At 34.3% G+C, this 20,316-nt stretch overlaps 2 protein-coding genes across 5 annotated transcripts; one reads left to right on the top strand and one right to left on the bottom strand.

Annotated features, from left to right (window-relative positions):
• The first annotated feature begins 506 nt into the window (after window positions 1-506).
• On the top strand, window positions 507-6,946 carry stmA (Protein EFR3 homolog stmA). 4 transcript variants are annotated; one of them, XM_036375051.2, is made up of 11 exons: window positions 507-567; window positions 1,302-1,440; window positions 2,417-2,621; window positions 2,688-2,841; window positions 3,183-3,434; window positions 3,550-3,591; window positions 3,756-3,886; window positions 3,949-4,812; window positions 5,614-6,085; window positions 6,160-6,318; window positions 6,378-6,946. In XM_036375051.2, the coding sequence occupies exons 2-11, from the start codon at window positions 1,356-1,358 to the stop codon at window positions 6,522-6,524; spliced, it is 2,511 nt and encodes an 836-aa protein (XP_036230944.2). In that variant the 5' UTR covers window positions 507-567; window positions 1,302-1,355; the 3' UTR covers window positions 6,525-6,946. The 4 variants fall into 4 exon arrangements, with proteins under 4 accessions (XP_036230944.2, XP_036230943.2, XP_036230945.2 ...); XM_036375050.2 differs by having other exon boundaries at window positions 510-567; window positions 1,277-1,440; XM_036375052.2 differs by lacking the exon at window positions 3,550-3,591 and having other exon boundaries at window positions 513-567; window positions 1,277-1,440.
• A 2,021-nt stretch (window positions 6,947-8,967) lies between these two features.
• Window positions 8,968-19,737, bottom strand: gcl (germ cell-less). Its single transcript, XM_014229829.3, has 7 exons — window positions 19,354-19,737; window positions 13,133-13,416; window positions 12,853-13,073; window positions 12,054-12,205; window positions 11,382-11,980; window positions 10,264-10,482; window positions 8,968-10,168 (listed from the first exon to the last, which is right to left on the bottom strand). Exons 2-7 carry the CDS (start codon window positions 13,285-13,287, stop codon window positions 9,661-9,663), a joined length of 1,854 nt encoding a protein of 617 aa, XP_014085304.2. The 5' UTR covers window positions 13,288-13,416; window positions 19,354-19,737; the 3' UTR covers window positions 8,968-9,660.
• Window positions 19,738-20,316: the final 579 nt, after the last annotated feature.

Here is a 20,316-nt window from a genome sequence, read left to right as displayed (position 1 = left end):
AAATCTGTCCTTGTGTAAAAATTGATAAAATCGGGCCTACATATGCCTAATGTAAGGATTTTGGAACCTCCGGTTGACTTTATTCCGTATATATCGGTACATGTGCGTGTTTTTTTTTCTTAGCAGTAACGAGTCTTGGTACCAAAAATATATTAAATCGGACAATACCCTAGCCTATATAAAGACTTTCAAGCTTCCGATAAACTGCTAAACTTAGGTAGACACTGAGGACTTCCTTTGTTTACTTTACTTCGTCGTATCTTTTCTATTTAGTAGATATAGTCGAAGTTATAGAAATAATCATGCCCATCTAACTCAAAGGTTTACTGGGTAAGTACCGAGGACAAACATATTCGTATGCATGGTATATACCATCTATATGCGTATGCTCACATGTTACCAGCTGATTTGCAGAGCTTTTACCATATCACCTCCAGAGCTTTTGTTATAGAAGCCGAAGCCTTAAAAATTAACTCAGAGCTTTGGTACAAACTGCACTTAGGCGTTCAGTCGTTATTGTGTGTCGTGAAAAATCGGTAATCCACCCCAACAAAAAAGCGATATAAAGTGAGAAATTATTGTAGAAATTTGTTAATTGCTAACGGTTTATTGCAAAAGTGACGCTTGTCACATCAAATGCTTTTTACAATGTTTTTTCACCTGTGTATGTAACCGTGAGAGGAGGTGGCAGTGAAGTGAATAAAAATATGTATTTTACAGTTATGATATTTGAGAATTTAAGAAAGTGCCAGCAAAACAAAAGCAATTACATAAATAACAAATATTTTAAGGTGACCGGCATAAAATTGGACCAACTAATGTGCAAAGTTCGTCAAATTTGGAGAATTCGTAGAAATTAAATTATATGAAGATTATTTGTGAATTGTGCGAAGGTGGCTGGGGCAGTTATTGACCGGTTTGAAAATACTTACAGTTTCTCAATAGCTCAACAGCTCTTTTGTTGTTATCCATTGTAAAATTAAACAAACGATGAAGCTTCTTTCTATGAAGATAGGGAAAGACCTAGAGAAGAGAGAAAAATAGACCGAAATTATTCATTTCTGTTACTAAATCTTTCTACAATCACTTAACTACTTTGTGCTATTTAAAGATCTCACTTATAAACTATTTCAAAGACAACAATACAAATATTACCATCTGATCAAATTTGACCCGGACTGCCAAAAACTACATCTTTCTTAAATCTTTAAAATAGGCTGTTTCCGCCTCTTGTAGAATGTGTTTGCATAATGTAAAAAAATATTCTTAATTTCAGAAAAATCAATTATCATTAATTTTAGCACATCTTAAAGACTATACCGGGCATCTGTTCCGGCTCGTGAAAGGTGAAACGAATGGCGCTAATACGTTGCTGTTTCGAACCAGTTGAATTACCAGAATTTTTCGACACTTTTGTACAGAAATGTACGGATCCAACATGTAAGTATATTACCAAAAAATTATTTTTATAAACTGCAACAAAAATAATCGTTTCACATTTTTTTGGGGTATATACTATAGTAATAAAATAAATATATTTCTCTAGATATTTCTAAATTTACCAGTTTTTTTTTTTAATTTAACTTTCTCGTAATTTTCGTAATCTTTGACACACTCGTTGATTTTTTGTGAAATTAAAATACGAAATATGTGCCAATTTATAAATTGGATTATACCGGCAACGCTTAATAGTGGATAGTAATTCGTCATACATTTTACCAGCTGATTCGCCTTGATTTATCGAATAAACATTATAATATGTTGAAATTGTAAATTTGTGAAGTTAGCTTAGGAAAATACACGGGTAAATACAGTGGTTTTGCGTGTTTTATTTAGAAAAAATATATATTGCAACTTTAAAAACACAATGCCTGGTAAGTAATCTTATTACAATCTGCTGGTATGCAAATTTTAAAATTAAAAAGGGAAAAAAGATTTCGCATTACTCATGCAGATCGTGAGAAAACATTTTCAGAGCAAAAACAAGCATCTACCGACTATACATGCGTCTGTTCCCACGGCATTCGGGTCTACCTAACCGGAATGGACCCGGATTTTTAACCGGCAGAGGATGGTTAATTTCACACCAATCCTCTAAATTACACAGACATATTTTCAGCCGCTACAACAACAACAGCTAACCATACGTGTTGCTAATGTTATGTCGTTTACATGCGCGTACACATTTGTGAATTTATTCGATCCGTTTCAACATCCAAACGAAAAAAGAAAAATCGTTCAAAATTTCAAAGCCAGCCTCAGTATATTATGCTCTTACATATGTATGCCGACATTTAAAATAGTTCGCTGCACTATTTAGCTGACTCCGGTTACTGATAATAAAATTTGTTGAGAAAAATTTACTGTATTTTCTTGCACTTTTCGTTCAATCATGGTTTTTACTTTTTTTCTTCAGGTTGCTGTGGTTGTTGCTCAGCGCTACGCCCGCGCTACAAACGGCTGGTGGATAATATATTTCCTGTAAATCCTGAAGATGGACTTGTCAAATCTGACATGGAGAAGTTAACATTCTACTCTCTAAGATTCCCAGATAAACTAGATCGTATTGGTGAATATCTGTATCAAAAAGCTAGTAAGGACATAAATCGCAAGCGTTACAAGTGAGTATTTCAAATATAAGAGGAGTTGTATTTTATTAAAAGTTATTAAAACTTTTATCCAAACAGATTTGTAGAAATTGCCATGGAGGCCATGGATTTGCTGCTGCAAGCTTGCCATGCACAGACTACATTGAACTTGTTCGTTGAGTCTTTTTTGCGTATGGTACAAAAGTTATTGGAAGACACTTACCCCAATCTACAAATTATGGCCACCAATTCGGTAAGATAAGAAACAAATACTAGTTTAGTTTAGTGGTAGCACCTCGCTGATATTTTATAGTCTATCCGACATTGCCTTCAGGGTGTTACAAACATTGTAAACTTAATATACCCCGTTCAAAGTATTAATTTAATACTAATAGCTGTAAAATTGTGCTTTCATAGCTGTTAAGTCTGAACCAATAGTTAATTCTTTTGTACACAATAAATTGAAAGGAAAGGATAATAAGAAGTAGACATGAGGCGTGGGGAGTTGTTTGACATTTTCGTGTATTTAATACAAGAACGCTTTAAAAATTAGAGCGCTGCATATTGTAATAATGCATTTTAATTATTTTACAGTTCGTAAAGTTCGCAAATATTAACGAGGACACACCTTCGTACCATCGGCGTTATGATTTCTTCATATCAAAATTCTCCGCTATGTGTCACGGCAACCACGATAATATTGAATTGCGCGATAGTATACGCCTAGCTGGTATTAAAGGTTTGCAGGGTGTTATACGGAAGACTGTCTCCGATGATTTGGTTGAGAACATATGGGACAAAGTGCATATGGAAAAAATTGTACCGTCATTGCTGTTCAACATGCAGGTAAGTTTATTACTAATATTTGTTTGAGGGAGCATACTTTTTCGATTATGTTTTTAATATGTTTTAACGAAAATGTTGTTTTTTTAATTTCGAAAATTTCATGCCGCTGAAAAAGTTTTGCGTGAACGTTTTATTTGTGAAGAAAAGTTTAATTGCGGTAAAATTTATTTTATTATTATGCAACATGTGATTTCTACTTTAAGATTTAGTTTGTGATTGTTTAAATAGCAAAAAGAAACAAAAGAAGAAAAAAAACAATATCGCATAGCAAATAATAATTATAGGTATAATATTTGCATTAATTTGGTAATATTTCTTTAGTCCGGCGATTTAACACCCGTTGAAGACGCCACACACGTCACACCACCAGTACTAGCCGAAGAAGTGTTACGCGAACTCGTTGGACGTGCATCTTTCGGCCATATACGCAGTGTCTTGAAGCCACTGCTTACGTAAGTAAATACCGTAAAATTTTATAAATAGATTGTAAACAAAATATTTTATCTACCAACAGTCATTTGGACCGTCACGAATTGTGGGTGCCAAACACATTCGCCATACACTCCTTTCGCATTGTAATGATCTCCATACAGCCGCAGTATTCATATACAGTTGTGGAGACTTTAATGCAACATTTGGACAACAATTTCAAGTCATCGCCGAAGACACGCACATCTTTGGCTGTTGTACTATCCAAGATAATAGCGATCGCTGCTGGCGAAAGTGTCGGTCCCTCTGCATTGGACATTATCAATAATTTGCTAACACACTTGCGTACTAGCGTCAGCACCACCACAGAAATTACCAACGAGGAATCGCAATATCAAGAGGCACTCATTAATGCGCTTGGCGAATTCGCTAATCATCATCCCGATTATCAGAAAATCGAAATCATGCTATTCATTATGAATACGGTGCCCGATTTGTCGAAGAAAAGCAAAGGCGATCAAATGTTGCAGAATATACTTTTGAAATCGCTACTGAAAGTTGGTACACAATACAGCACCGTTTCATTCGAAAAAGCCTTCCCGGCATCTTTCTTACAACCGTTACTGAAGATGGCACGCGCACCACATGATCCGACACGTGTCATCGTTATGCAGATCTTCCAGGCCCTACTCGATCGCCATCAAAACGAAAAAGTGCTTAGCCATCTGACCGTGAAGCCTTACGCAGCTTTGTCGCAGGAGCCACCATCGCGCTCGGACATCATATTCACACATAAATATGGCGCAAATATAATGCAGGCTCTCATCGACAGTATGGCTCTGTCGGATCGTGTTGAATCGCTTGCATCCAGCTACAATACGGCAGCTTTGCTTATTGTCGAAATGGCTTGTGGCGAGACCGTGCAAGAATTCTTGCTCTTCATTTTGGGGTGTGTACATATGTATAAGGTTGGAAATTCTGACGGCATACATTTATTCGATTTCGCCATGACCGTCTGTATATCTGTATATAATCACTCAGCTTTTGAGTTATCGTATTGAAATTTGGCACACGTGCTTTTCTTCCTAAGAAGCTGCTCATTTGTCGGAATCGCCGTTATCGGTCCTCTAAAGCATATAGCTGTCATACAAACTGATTGATAAAAAGCAAGTGCTTGTATGGAAAACTTTTTTATATGTCAAGTTATCTTCACGAAATTTGGCATAGATTATAGTTCGGGGCAACGCTACAATCTTCGAACAAATTGTTCAGATCGGACCACTATAGCATATAGCTGCCATATAAACTAATTGATAAAAATCAAGTGCTTGTATGGAAAACTTTTTTATATGTCAAGTTATCTTCACGAAATTTGGCATAGATTATAGTTCGGGGCAACGCTACAATCTTCGAACAAATTGTTCAGATCGGACCACTATAGCATATAGCTGCCATATAAACTAATTGATAAAAATCAAGTGCTTGTATGAAAAACTTTTTTATTTGGCAAATTATTTTTACGAAATTTGGCATAGATTATTATTCGAAGCTACGCTACAATCCCCGTACAATTTTTTTTAGATCGGACCACTATGTCATATAGCTGTCATACAAACTAAACGATAAAAATCATTTTAAAGATCGTTTTATACCCTTTTATGCTATAAGAAATGCGCCTATGAAGTGTATTATAGTTTTGGTGCAGCCAAAGTTAATGTTTTGTTGTTTTTTTTTTTTTTGTAATCTGCAGCATTCAACAGGTCGCTCTCACCGCCGATTTGGAATTAGAAGTAGTGCATAAATGCAATTTACATTGTATTGCCATCGCTTTGTTGTCTTTGATTTCACGCGTTACCGGCGTAAATAACTTGCTTGAATATGCGCAGAAAATAATCGATGCACGAAAAGAGGAGGCACCATATTTTCTGCCACCCTTATTGGATCCCAAAAAGACGGGTACTACGAAAATGAATCTAAACCTACCACACCTGAGCATCGATAAAATCGCACTGGCCGAAAGTCTACAAAATGCCGGCATGGACTCGAATCGCTTACAGACCGGCGCGCCATATGCGCTGAATCAAACCGACAATCCAGCCCACCGTCACTCCTGGGTCGACACTGTTAGCAATCCACAGTTGGCGCAGCGCAATAGTTCCGCAGATTTGACGGCATACAATGCCGACGGCGATAGCGTTACAAGTTCACCAGGCGTCACTAAGGTTTTAACAAAAAAAAAAAATAAATAAAAGATAGTCAGCGTTTGTTATTTAAATAATATGAATTACATTTACAGAAAATTCTTGCGCCCGAATACAATTTTGAGGCCATGAAACGTGCATTGGCTGAACCCTCCGAGGCGATGAAACGCGAACAGCGCGAAAAGCAGTTGCAAATAGTACGCACATTCCGTGAGGGCAACTTTGAGGATTTGGTGCGGTGCACAGAGCCAAAAGTGAGCGTTAAAAAAAAAATTTTATTGTAATATTTAATTTGAAATTTCTGTATTCGTAGCATGATCTTATACAAAATCGCCTAAATGATCTGTTTAACTCGCTGGCCGTAGAGCGTCAGATAACACAAAGCGACATTAAAACGCAGCAGCTGCAAGCAGAAAAACCGATTTACGAGACGAACTTTCCCGAATTGTTCTATTATTAATTTATGACAAGCATGTATATATATATATATATACATATTATATAATATTATGTCCATTATAACGATTTACTCGCATAGCGATTTGCTAATAATTAACGCTGGGTGCGTTAAAATGCTCCCATGATATATTTAATATGTCTTCTCGCTTGCAAAAATGTTTAAAACAAATAAGTGTTCAATATAGTTGTTGCAATATACAGTTAACCCTTTTTAATATTTTTAATTGTTAATCAAGTTTGTAATAGTATTGGCATAGTTTAGTTATTGATACTATTTGCTTATATTATATACTCGTATAGTATATTGTATATTTATTTTGGCATTAACTAATTATGAATAGTTATTATTTTATTGCTTGTAGTTATAAAAAAAATTGTGCGGAATTATATTGGAGTATGAGAAATTTGGTAAACCACATAAAATTCGTTTGATTTTGGAAACATAACTTGAAAACATTTATTAAAAAATATATTACGCTAAATAATACCGAACCGAAGTGCAACTCAAACCTTTTTTGTTAGTTTTTTGTACAGTTGTTGTTGTTATGAAAAACATCCTACTGTAATTTGTTGGAATGCTGCTGAGTTGACGATCCTGAGCCGAAAAGACATTCGGGTACATTCCAGTTATACGTAGACCCTACTGTCCTGGGAACGGTGTTTCTGTATGCTCATTGCAAACATGGATAGCTCATGGTGAGTCAAATTAACAGAAACATTTGCCGTTCGCCACTGCAATTGTATAAAAGTAAACAATTACCTGTCAAACTTGTCTAGCCTTCGCATTATGCTTGGAAGTTACGCTTTTTCCATATTAAATCCACCATTTTTATCAACTGCACTAGGTTGTAGCACTCAATATGGTATACTCTTTGCAACTAAACTTAATTTCAGTTGAAATTAAGCGTTTAAGTATTATTGATGACAACTCAACCTGCCAGACCCTTTTAAATTGAACTGTTGTCGTTTTCAACTTTTTACGATACTAATATTTACGATACTTGCAGTACTAACGAAAATTTAGCTTACAGCAAGAAAAAACGTAAACTTCAACTGCAGTATAATACCTTTCACAGGTGCATTTCTTATAGCATAAAAGTATAAATAAAAAATATAAAAAAGAACTTTGTTTTGGTTTTGATCGGCCAATTTGTATGGCAGCTATATGCAATAGTGGTTCGATTTCAACAATTTGTTCGGAAACTATAACGTTGCCTCGAACAATAACCTATGCCAAATTTTGTTAAGATATCTTGTCCCAAAAAACATTTTTTCATATAAGGACTAAATTTTGACCGATTAGTTTGTATGACAGCTATACGCTATAGATGTCCGATTTGCACAATTTGTGCGGAGATTGTTGTGTTGCCTCGGACAATAATCTATGCCAAATTTCGTTAAAATATCTTGTCCCAAAAAACATTTTTTCATATAAGGACTAAATTTTGACCGATTAGTTTGTATGACAGCTATACGCTATAGATGTCCGATTTGAACAATTTGTTCGGAGATTGTTGTGTTGCCTCGGACAATAATCTATGCCAAATTTTGTTAAGATATCTTGTCCCAAAAAAAATTGTTTCATATAAGGCATAAAATTTTGACCGATTAGTTCGTATGACAGCTATACGCTATAGATGTCCGACTTGCACAATTTGTGCGGAGATTGTTGTGTTGCCTCGGACAATAATCTATGCCAAATTTTGTTAAGATATCTTGTCCCAAAAAAAATTGTTTCATATAAGGACTAAATTTTGACCGATTAGTTCGTATGACAGCTATACGCTATAGATGTCCGATTTGCACAATTTGTGCGGAGATTGTTGTGTTGCCTCGGACAATAATCTATGCCAAATTTCGTTAAAATATCTTGTCCCAAAAAACATTTTTTCATATAAGGACTAAATTTTGACCGATTAGTTTGTATGACAGCTATACGCTATAGATGTCCGATTTGCACAATTTGTGCGGAGATTGTTGTGTTGCCTCGGACAATAATCTATGCCAAATTTCGTTAAAATATCTTGTCCCAAAAAACTTTTTTTCATATAAGGACTAAATTTTGACCGATTAGTTTGTATGACAGCTATACGCTATAGATGTCCGATTTGAACAATTTGTTCGGAGATTGTTGTGTTGCCTCGGACAATAATCTATGCCAAATTTTGTTAAGATATCTTGTCCCAAAAAAAATTGTTTCATATAAGGACTAAATTTTGACCGATTAGTTTGTATGACAGCTATACGCTATAGATGTCCGATTTGCACAATTTGTGCGGAGATTGTTGTGTTGCCTCGGACAATAATTCATAACAATTTTCATGATGTTAATTTGTCAAATAAAAAATTTTTCCATATAAGGACTTTCTACTTAATCGAACGTTACAAACTTCATGGCAAAGTGCATATATCCAGTGCAGGGTCTAATTAAAATGCAGTGAGAATTAATTTAGAAACGCAGTTAGTTTTATATTATTTGTGCGACACCATTCATGATTATACATAATGTATTTATGTACATAGTAAATTACAAGATATTATATAAGTATAAAAAAATTGATATACATCTTTATAAATTTTAATTCAATACAAATATATTTACAACAGCAATATTTTATATTACTTCGCCAGCGCGCGTGAATGCGACATTCTAATTCGATTTTTTTTCTTTAGTAGAAGTGTTTTGTAAATTGTGAAAAGCTGCAGAGTGAGTATGACTAATTTATATTTGCTTCAAATTCAATTTTCTACAAAACTTAAGAAAAAAATGCAAAAACACTAGAAAAATGTAAACTTGTTCCAACATCGAATGCTTTTTTAAAATCAAAATATTTAAAGTAAAATTTTGTTTCTACATAATATATATCATATATACACATATATTCCCATACAGAGTCCGAGCGGAATTCACTTTTCATCTTCTGAACGAATATTTAGTGAGTTGAGAATTCTTGATGGACGAAAGCATTTTTCATATTTGTTTGTGCGCTTTTATGGCAAACATTAATGTTGAATAAGTTTATAAAATAATATTCAAACGAATGAAAAAAACTGAACACGAGTTCATATCATTAGTAAAGTAATCACAAAATATATGGAACGTCTCCATAATGCTTATGGCTTTTAACTACATCAACTTATACAAAATCCGACGCCGACGAGGAGACCGAAACCGCCGAACCAGCGGATGAAGCCGTCGATACTGTTGACGTTGTAGAAGCAGCACGTTGTGTGGGCGGTGTTAGCAACACTGACGGTACATTTGGTGGTGAAGGCGGCACAACACACACCGCCGAATCATCTGCCGCCAACAACAGTCGCTCGGCGCTGACATTGCTATTTGTTGGCGTGCCTGGGCGTTGCGCCGTAGCTGCATCACCGGCTGGATTGCAATTGGCACCGATTTCTGATATAGGAACTGTCGCCGCATTAATCGTGTCTTCGTTGCTGTAGATGTGTTGCTTAAAGTGTTGCGACGTCGGCGGCACCACCAACAGATTCACCGATATGAGCAAGGGATGCACCAGCAATGTGTCCATGAGCATTATCGTCACCTCTTGATTCTTTTCCAGACTGAGTGAGGTTATTTCGGTCTTTTGCGTGAATGTTGGTTGCCGTTGTGAATTGATCGATGTTACCGAAGTGCTGTTCCGAATCATAATTTAAGGTATATGAAAATAGATTAAGTAATTTAAATAAGCAACGCGCATATATTATAAGATTAGAGTTGTTGTTCTTACCGTATCATAAACTGCCTTTTGGTTTGCAGGCTCAGCAAACGCTCGTGCTCATTACGATGATGACGTCGTATGCTAAGCAAGCGTGAATCAGCGACCAGCACCAAATCTAAGCCGAAGTTGAAACCTGTCCACCGCCACTTCTGATAACCGGGCTCGAGTAGAATGCGCCCACAACGCATACAATTCTTATAAAACACATCGGCATCAAGATTTTGCGGTCTGCAAAAAAATGCGGCATAAAGCCGTTATTGAACTACTAATTTGTAATTGTGTGACAAAAAAGATGTTCGAGGAATATTTTTTTCGTGCGTTACGCTTAGTTAATAAATATGTGCAAAAATTTCCCTTTTCAGGGGGTATTCTAGTATATTAATTATTACTTTGAAAGCTTAAACTTTCAAGAAAATATGTCGAAGCTATATTTTAGTGACACAACATCCAAACCGGGCCAGCTGGACCGGTTGATCCTAAGCATAATTATTCTACCTGAAACCCAAATCCGTTCTACCGATCTAGTCCTTCAGTTTTTGATATATCGATCTGAAATTTGTCATACATCTCATTCTTCCGGAGCAGCTGCTCATTTGTCGTCATCACCAATATCGGACCACTATAGCATATAGCTGTCAAACAAACGGACCGATCAAAATCAAGTTTTTGTATGAAAAACTTTTTTATTTGACAGGATATTTGCATGAAATTTGGCACAAGTTATAGTCCAAGGCTATGCTACAAACTCCGAGTATATTTTTTTTAGATCGGACCACTATAGCATATACCATACAAACTGACCGATCAAAATTGTGTTCTGGTATGGAAAAATTGTTTATTTGACGGGATATTTTCACGAAATTTTAGCATGGATTATTGGGCAAAGCAACGCTACCACCCCTGAACAGGCCGATCAAATTCAGCTTGTATGAACAACTTTTTTATTTGTGTGTCGGTACTATAGCTTCATTTTGGATTTCAATTTTTATAATAATTTCGCAAAATTTAAAAATGCAAATAGCATATATACTATAATACATAATATCTCTTTAATTTCGCTGGTATTAGGTTTACAAATATACTTATATATATAACAAATAAGATGCATTCATGTAAAATACACTTACCCCTCCTCTGGCAAATGATCGACCTTTAAAATCGAATGCCAATGGCTTAGCACATGACTATGCAGCCAATCCTTTGGAATAATATTGTCGTTAAGTACGATTTTCAAATCTGTATGATGATTTGTTAAGTACTGCGTGCGTAGCGCTTGGAATGGCGGTACAAATTGTTGACCTTCGATTGTGGCCAGGAATGAACGTCTTTCACTGCGTTGCGCAAAGTAATCTTTCACGACATCTGCCAGACACTGACCATCGTTATTGCTATTATTGTTATTGTTGTTGCTGCCAACGCCACCTCTACTGCCATCACCGGCACCTGCCGCCGGCGCAATATCATAAGCATGTTCAGCATCGTACAGTGGATGCAGACGCAAATACATCCAGGTGCGTAGTAATGTGTATAAAGAAAATTCAGTCTGCATCACATATAAATCGGGGCTGGCTACCAACTTTGTCATTAGTTCGACGCTGATTTGTCGCAGCAATTGTTCATCTTTGTGATAAATGCAGAGCAAATTTGTTTCCAGAAACACCATGGCGGCTTTCTTAACATTCACGCTGCCATACAGACAAGCGGCTTCGTAGTAACTAATGGCAGTCTGTAAATAAGTCGGAAACGAAAAAGTGTTGCAGTAACTTGCAGCGAAAAAGTTATAAAAGCCTGACACAAACCTCAGCATCAATGGTCTCAATCATGACTTCAGCGCATTTGTCGATAATGCCCTCTAGATGGAAGAGCGTCGCGGTGGCCAACACTGAAATCACCGCCTTTGGGTCGATTTCGATCTCGTCGGAATACATGGAACCGAAAACGGCGTCAAGCGCTAAAAACGGTTAAACAAAAAAAAAACGGCTTGTAATTAATGTAACAATTTTTTTTATATATATAAGTATTAGGGTGGGGCGAAAAAAAAAATATTTTGCTTAGCCTGAGGCTAAAATTTGTAGATTATAAAAAAAGTAAATTTTTGGACAAAAAAAAATTTTTTAACACCTAGAGTAAATTTTCGAGTTAAAATTTTTATTTCGTAAAAAAATGTTTGATAAGTGTTCTAGAAGCTGTGGAGAGTTCTCTTTCTGCCCAATTAAAAGTTATCAACTTCAAAAAAATGTTTGTGGTCATTATTTTAGTTTTAAAAAAATTCTTAAACGACAACATGCTTTCATTAAGCGTTAAAATAAATGTTCAGTCAAAAACCGTCACATTCGGTAATTTTTATATAAATGTAAAGAGTTTAAACCAAAAATAATTTTTTCTTGTCCAAAAAAATTTATAACTCGAAAGTTATTTTAAAACTGAGTGGGCCGCCTCTAGATGTTAAAATTTTTTTTGTTTTTTTGTCCAAAATTTTCTGTTTTTATAATCTACAGATTTTACAATTAGGCTAAGTAAACAAACCACCCTATTAAGTATATATGTAAGTATGTATGCATATACATATATGTAGTATGTATCATTATATTCACTTGCCTTCCAAAGTGATGCGTTCATCCAAAATTTTAATGTGCACAAAATCTTGACAGGATTCCTTCCATGAACCATTGAACATGCTGTAAAAGTATGGGCTCTGGCATAGATATACTTTGTGCAGATTCCACACCTTGCCCAACGCCATCACAGCAATGTCGGAATTCTTTTGCTCCTTAAAGAGCGCTTGGTAAATGTATTGGGTGGTGGTGAGTAGTCTTTTTCTGCGTGAAAAAATAAAATTTGTATTAAAAAATTAAAGCAACAAAAAGCGCATACATACTTCTTTGGCGATTGCGTTTCACTATTCTGCAGCTCATCAGATGCATTGCTCGAGTCTAGGGAGCGTTTGCGTTTGCGGCGTCCAGCTAATATATTTACCACATTGTCGCTGCAATGCTGTAACGGTACGGCTAATTTTGCCATAAGCTGACCCATTGCTGCGCGTGATGGTTAGCGTGCTACACGCTGCCTTGAGACTTGGCCAAAAAATGTGCGAAACAACACTGGAACTGTTGTCGGCAGCTTTGGTCTCTTGCCGCCTTTTTAACACAACCTATTGTTTATCTATAAATAAAACGGTAAACAGATGAGAAATGTCAAGTTTTCCAAAGCACCTATACTACGCTAGCTGTTGTTTGCTTTGTTCTTTATACATTGTGTTCTCTGTACTTGATTGGGTTTGCATTGAGAAATTCCATTAATCTTATCAAGCGATATATATACATATATATACCTATATACAAATGTACACATACACGTACAGCAATACGTAATATCTTATAGTAAATATAGTTGAATAGCATCAGATTGTCGCTTTTATTCTGGGCACACACACTCACAAGGCTTGCTCTTCGGTCAATAATCGGATATATTGCAGAAGCAATCGACATTCAGTGCCGAAAAAGTCAGGAAATAAAATATAAATATTTTGGTATTTTTTAAGCGTTCACAAGGTAGAGGAAAAAGTAAAAACTTGTTGAAAATTGAGTTGTTAAAAAATTTCAACTTTAATGGGTATTCTTTTAATTTCATACTAAATTTTTTTGATTTTCCTGAGTAATTTAGTAAAAACAAGAAAAAATGGTAACTTCGGCTACAGCAAAGCTATAATTCACTTTAGATATAAAAAAGTTTTCATACAAGAACTTGATTCAGTCAGTCAATTTGTATGACAGCTATATGCTATAGTGGTTTAAGTTGAACAATTTTTTCGGAGATTGTAACGCTGCCTCAAAAAATATTTTATGCCAAATTTCGTGAAGATATCTTCTCAAATATAAAAGTTTTACGTACAAGCACTTGATTTTAATCGGTCAGTTTGTATGGCAGCTATATGCTATAGTAGTCCGATTTGAAAAATATATTCGGAAAATATAGCGCTGCCCCGAAAAATAATTAATGCTAAATTTCGTGAAAATATCCCGTCAAATAAAAAAGTTTTCCCTACAATAACTTTACTTTGATTGCTCAGTTTATATGACAGCTATATGCTATAGTGGTTTAATCTGAACAATTTTTTCGGAGATTGTAGCGCTGCCTCGAAATATAATTTATGCCAAATTTCGTGAAGATTTCTTGTCAAATATAAAAGTTTTCCATACAAGCACTTGATTTTAATCGGTCAGTTTGTATGACAGCTATATGCTATAGTGGTTTGATATCGGCGATTCCGACATATGAGCAGCTACTTGGGGAGAAAAGATCGTGTGCAAAATTTCAGATCGATATTTCAAAAACTGAGAGATTAGTTCACGTATATACAAACATTTTTTTTTTACTAGCAGTCAGTAGAAGTAAATATAGTTCTAGAGATGGCACTATAGAAATGATTATAATTTCTGTTAGATGATTTCAACACATTCCTGTAGAGAAAATGTGTATGGCTCAACACTATCTATCTATCACAATATCTATATCTCTGTGAATATCAATGTCTACGAATAGCTCACACACTTGCACTGAATTTAAAATAAAAACAATAACAATACGTTTGATATGCGCATATACACACATGCACATATCCATACATATATACATTATAAGCTATAGCAAATGATATGAAGCGCAACAAAAATAAACTTGTTATGCTGTAATATTATTAAGGTAAATATGTCAAGGTCGAATGCTATGTTTTGAGGAAATATCAAAAACAAAAAAAAAATATTAAAAAAAAACAAGTTTCATGCACACAAAGAAAATACGTAGAGGCCCAAAATGGAAATGTTGCAACTATAAACTCATGTTGTAATTCCTTTAAATATGTTAGGGGACCTCCACACAGCGGAAAAAGTGTAAACATAGCAGCGATAATGAAAGCAAAATAATTGTTGAGAAATAACGGTATATTTTCGGAGTGCCAATTCAATGAAAAGGAAGCAAATATTCATACATACAAGTATACAAATTTACTTACATTGTTTTCGATATAAGCGAGCGTTACACTGCCGGATACTGCTTTTTATTATTTTTGCGGTATCATAGTAAGATATTAGCTATTCTTAGAAAAAAAAATAGGAGTCACTTATTCAAAATATGGCTTTATTCGAATAAGGCAGCTCTGTTTCCTTAAATTAAAAAGAAGACACGTGTTACAACTTACTCACTACTTCCGTTACCTTCCACAAAAGTGCAAGAAAGAAATGTAAAAAAAAATGTGCTGCACGTTTCGAATTTATTATGAGTTCACAAATTCAGCGCGAAATGTCTACACTTCCGGCTCTAATGAAATTTATGATGCCACGAATTTAATTAGCGATAAACTGCAACTGATGTGTTGAAACCAAATACGCCTCCCATTTTTCGGTTTTTCATTTGCTTTTGATAAGTACATTGCGTAGGCTAAAACGAATACCAGTGGGATTTGAAAAGCGCGGTCTTTCAAAGTGATTTCAAATTTTTAGTTTTTTGTATACAAAGCACGTTAAATATACAAATTTAATTGCTGAGGCACGACAGAAACGTCACGAGTATTTGAATTTGAATTTGAAATGTCTTCTAGTTTCGTTTAAACAAAAGGCAACAAATATTTCAGCTGTTTACATTATATAACCACATATTTATCATGAATCAAAAAACTGAACTAAACTGAACTGAGCCTGTGCAAAATTTCAGATCGACATTTCAAAAACTGAGGCACTAGTTCGCGTATATATAGACGGACAGTATGAGGTGGGCATTAATTGATCGGCAGAGATCACTCAGCAGACTAATCATTATAACATACCCTGTTAAAAAATCTATGAAATCGGTAGAGACCTTGCTCTATACCCTATATACTTAATATAGAAATCTGGTTGATTTTATGCCGAATATATAAGCTAAAACATATACATATAGGATGAGTTAGCGCTGAGTCTATTAATTAATACCCTTTCCTCCATATAATTGTACGGCTGATAAGCTGAAGCTGAATTCAAATGCAAATTTTTTTTAATACAAAAATTTAATTACAAATTGCGAGTGAATATACCAAATAAAATTGAACAATACAAAAAGAGATATATACAATAATAGGATTGCAATTGAAAAGTTAAGTAGGTAATGAATTTTACAATGAATACTGTGCATATAGAAGCTTTAAGATACTACTTTTATTTTCCGGTTTTATGTACTCTAAAGCATTTATCGCCGTCAACACCACTAATTTCAAATTTTTACTTAGTTTTGTTCAAGATTACATCATTCTTGTCTTGATTATCTTTTTCTCAACATTCGTAAGGGTATTTAGCGCTTATTAATTATTTGCTATTGGTATGTTTCGTTCTCGTCACAAGGCTGAATCCATCATTAATGCTTTTAATTTGTATACCCTGAACAAGTTATATTACGTTTGCCACGAAATTTTTAATACACAAAAACAATTTCTTGCATGAAATTTTTTTTTTTTTTGACAAAATGTCTTCAGGAAATCTACGAACATATTGTGCAGATCGGACTACTATAGCATATATGGTATATATAGAGCTGCCATTGATATTAAACGCGCAAAATCAGGAAAAAGGTATTTTTATACATTTTTATGCTATAAGAAATGCATCAGTGTAGGGCATTATGGCTTCGGTGCAGCCGAAGTTTACCTTTCTTTATCGTAATAGGTCATTATGGTAATGTCGAATTAATTTGTAGTAATTGCCGAAGCTACGAAGCTTTATACAATTAAATAAAATAATGTAACTCAGGGAGTTTAGACTACATAACTACATAAACTTATTAACGTTACAAATCTACAAGCCTGAGTTCAATTGCAATCAATTTAACAGCTCCAGAAGCTATGCTGAACAACGTGGATAAATGTTAAGGTTTAAACGAAAACCCACAGTTGATAAGCTGTGCAAAATCAAGTAATTGTTTAAATAATATATAACGCTAAATATATTTATTAAATATAGTACACAACAACAAATCAATTATGAAGAGAAATAATAAGTAATAGCTGCGTTAGGTTTTGAACCAGCGCGCATTTGCTGTTATAAGCCTAAATATATAAAGAAACGAAGCATTTACGCGCTACACCACGCCGACAAACCATATAAAGTGGAATAAATGTGTGTAAGACAAGCAACAAATTCTTAAAGCATTTGTGGAGAAAAGCAAAACATAATGGAATGAGTAGCATACCTTCAGTGGGCTACCTAGACATAATTGAGTCGATATAAATATATACATAGTGACCCTGTATAAAATGTGAGTAGAAAATGATAATCAAAACAAAAACAAAATGTTGCGGTAGGGAAGTAAAAATCAGTTTACCCAGAAGAAACTACATATATACAAATAATGAAAATAAATGTCTCGCTGTATGTAAATACATGAAAATGCAAAAATTTTAACAGACGCGCTAAAAATACCAGGTGAATAACCTTTTTGAAATTAAAAATATGTAAACACAGCAATTGTTTATTTTTCGTATTTATTTTTTGTGCTTAACAAAAATTATTTGGCAATTGTCAACTTAGTTCAATTTTTTATGATTTTTACAAATTGTTAATTTAATTTATGTATAAATATTTGTTAAGAAAGAAAGAATAGTTTAGAAAAGCTAAGATTAAACTGCAGAAATCCCAAAGTGACAGTAATCTCATTATTTTGTTCATAGTTCTGCTTGCACGCGCGCATTGTAGTCTGTCCCGCTGACTACATAGTATTTATTGTTATGTGTGTTAACGCAATGATGTCATCATTTGTGCACAAGTAAAAATAGTCAAAGATGTTTGTAGTTATACATAAATAATATACGTATAGGTATACAAAAAGCAGACAATTTATATGGCAAAATCAACTTAAATATGTTGCCTATACATAAATAATCAATTCAAAGGCAGACAAATGCTGTTTAACATATTAAATATTTTTATAATGAACGTGTGATACAATTGTTTAGAGTTATACATAATGCATTATTCATATATGTATGTACATAATGTTTAGAGCGATGACGAGTATGCTTCAGAAGTCAGCGTATTGCTTGCTAAAGACATATTTCGTTTTTCGCTAAATATCTTCTTCCTGCTGGCTGATCTGCTGCATTATGCCGGGTGTAGGTGGTATGCTTATCAGCAGGCTGTAGCTGGAATGGAACCTGACAAGGTACCTTATACAACCACTTACGCTAAATAAGGGCCGCATAGTTTATAACAGATACCAACGACACTTAGTAGGAGAAAATGCTCAAATGGGTGGTGGGTGTTATATGTTGTTGTTGTTTTATCGGCAGAATTCTGCGTGTTAAGTCTCCTGAGTGTTAAGTGTTTTTATATGCCTTAGCTGGGGTCTCATTTCTTTGACGTAAGATATTAGTTTTAATTTTTTTACAAGATGCTCAAAAATAGCTGTTAGGGGAAAGATTCCACCTGCCCGCTAATAGTGACAGCACATAGGCATAACGTCTCAGTTAAGCTTATGCAGTCGCTTAACGTCGGTATTGAAACGCCTTGGTTGGTAAAAATCGTCAGTTAGAACCTATATCTATGGTTTAATATATGTTAACTGTTTTTATGAATAGACAAGTAGATATATTAGACAGAATTTCATATGTACAAACGCCTTAAAATAAAATAATTAATTTGGTCTATGTCCAACAAATAATTTAGTCTATCGCTCAACTCCAACAAGCAACTGTTATGTGAACAATAATAAAAATATTCAGTTTCAGCAATGAACTAATAAGTATGTATCTGTAGGCTTATCAGAAAACTTCAACAAAAACTCTGAAAATTTTTAACTTAACCTAATTGGAAATATTATTAACGGAAAAACAATAAAATAAAAAAGCCAAACAAATGAAAAGTACACAAGCAGTAGTGTGGGTGGTGATTTCCAGCGAGTTATGTACAAAATCAATGAAATACACAATTTTTGAAAATGCATATGTAAATCAGACAAACATATAGTTACTTTTCTTTATTTACATAGCGTTGCTGCTTTGTTACTGTTTATTAATATTTAAAAACGGCAACAAATGTAGGTTCGTTCTTTTAAATTTGCTTATAATTATACACTTACTTGTGGCCCTCTGATTTGTATTATAAAAATTGTAGCTGTTGAAAATAATTGTATATCAATTTTAAATCTAGACCGAATTGGTTTGTGAAAACCAGCCAATTGCGATTCAAATATGAGTATTCGCTATAGTTAACACGCTCCGGAATTATCTACGCATTTATCAGGACATTAACTATCTTAATGAAAAAACTTTTTTCACATCTCACTTTTTTACCACCAAAATATTTTATAATTATATGTTTTTTACTAGATTTGTAAAATATTTTATAACTAAAATTTTCAATGCGAATGATTTTAAACAACTTTATCATTTACTATCATTCTGATTATAAATACACAAAAATCCGTGAATATTGCACCAAACACCAAAAACTTCATATACGAATGTAAGTAAACAGGAAAATAAACAAAATAAATTTAACAAGTCGATTTTTTTGCCGAGCACAATGTTGCCATGTATTTGCTTTTGCTAAAATGCAATAACGTATTTGATCGGGTCGTGCGTTTGACAGATAAGCGGATGCATGAAAATAAATTAAGTGCCGAAATATGTATCTGAATTATTAATATAATATTATGATTCTTATGCAACTTTTTGATTTACAGTTTTATTTTATGGTTTTGAAAGGTTAAAACTACAGACTCCTTCGTATATATTAAAACTAAAGCATTAGTTACAGGTATTGTTATGAATGGGTGTAAACAGACAGCCAAAACTACTTTATACACAACTAGACAATAAATAACCACTTACTAAGGTAATCCATTACATGAGCGCATTGAAATTAAACCTAACCTGCAAAGCCTATTCATTCAATTAACATGCAGCGCAGACCGCCTGAAAGTATGCTTTAAACATACACGGTCGCAATATTTTCGTTCTTGCAATCCACAAGCAATAAACCCGGCTTGAAATAAACTCCGTAAAAAAGAAGACAGAGTGCCTTCACTGTTTCCTTATTT

This window comes from Bactrocera oleae, chromosome 4 (assembly GCF_042242935.1).
Source record: "Bactrocera oleae isolate idBacOlea1 chromosome 4, idBacOlea1, whole genome shotgun sequence".
In the NCBI taxonomy this organism is placed as follows: domain Eukaryota; kingdom Metazoa; phylum Arthropoda; class Insecta; order Diptera; family Tephritidae; genus Bactrocera; species Bactrocera oleae.
The sequence above is the reverse complement of the archived record's forward strand: the minus strand, read 5'-3'. Positions and strand labels throughout refer to the sequence as shown.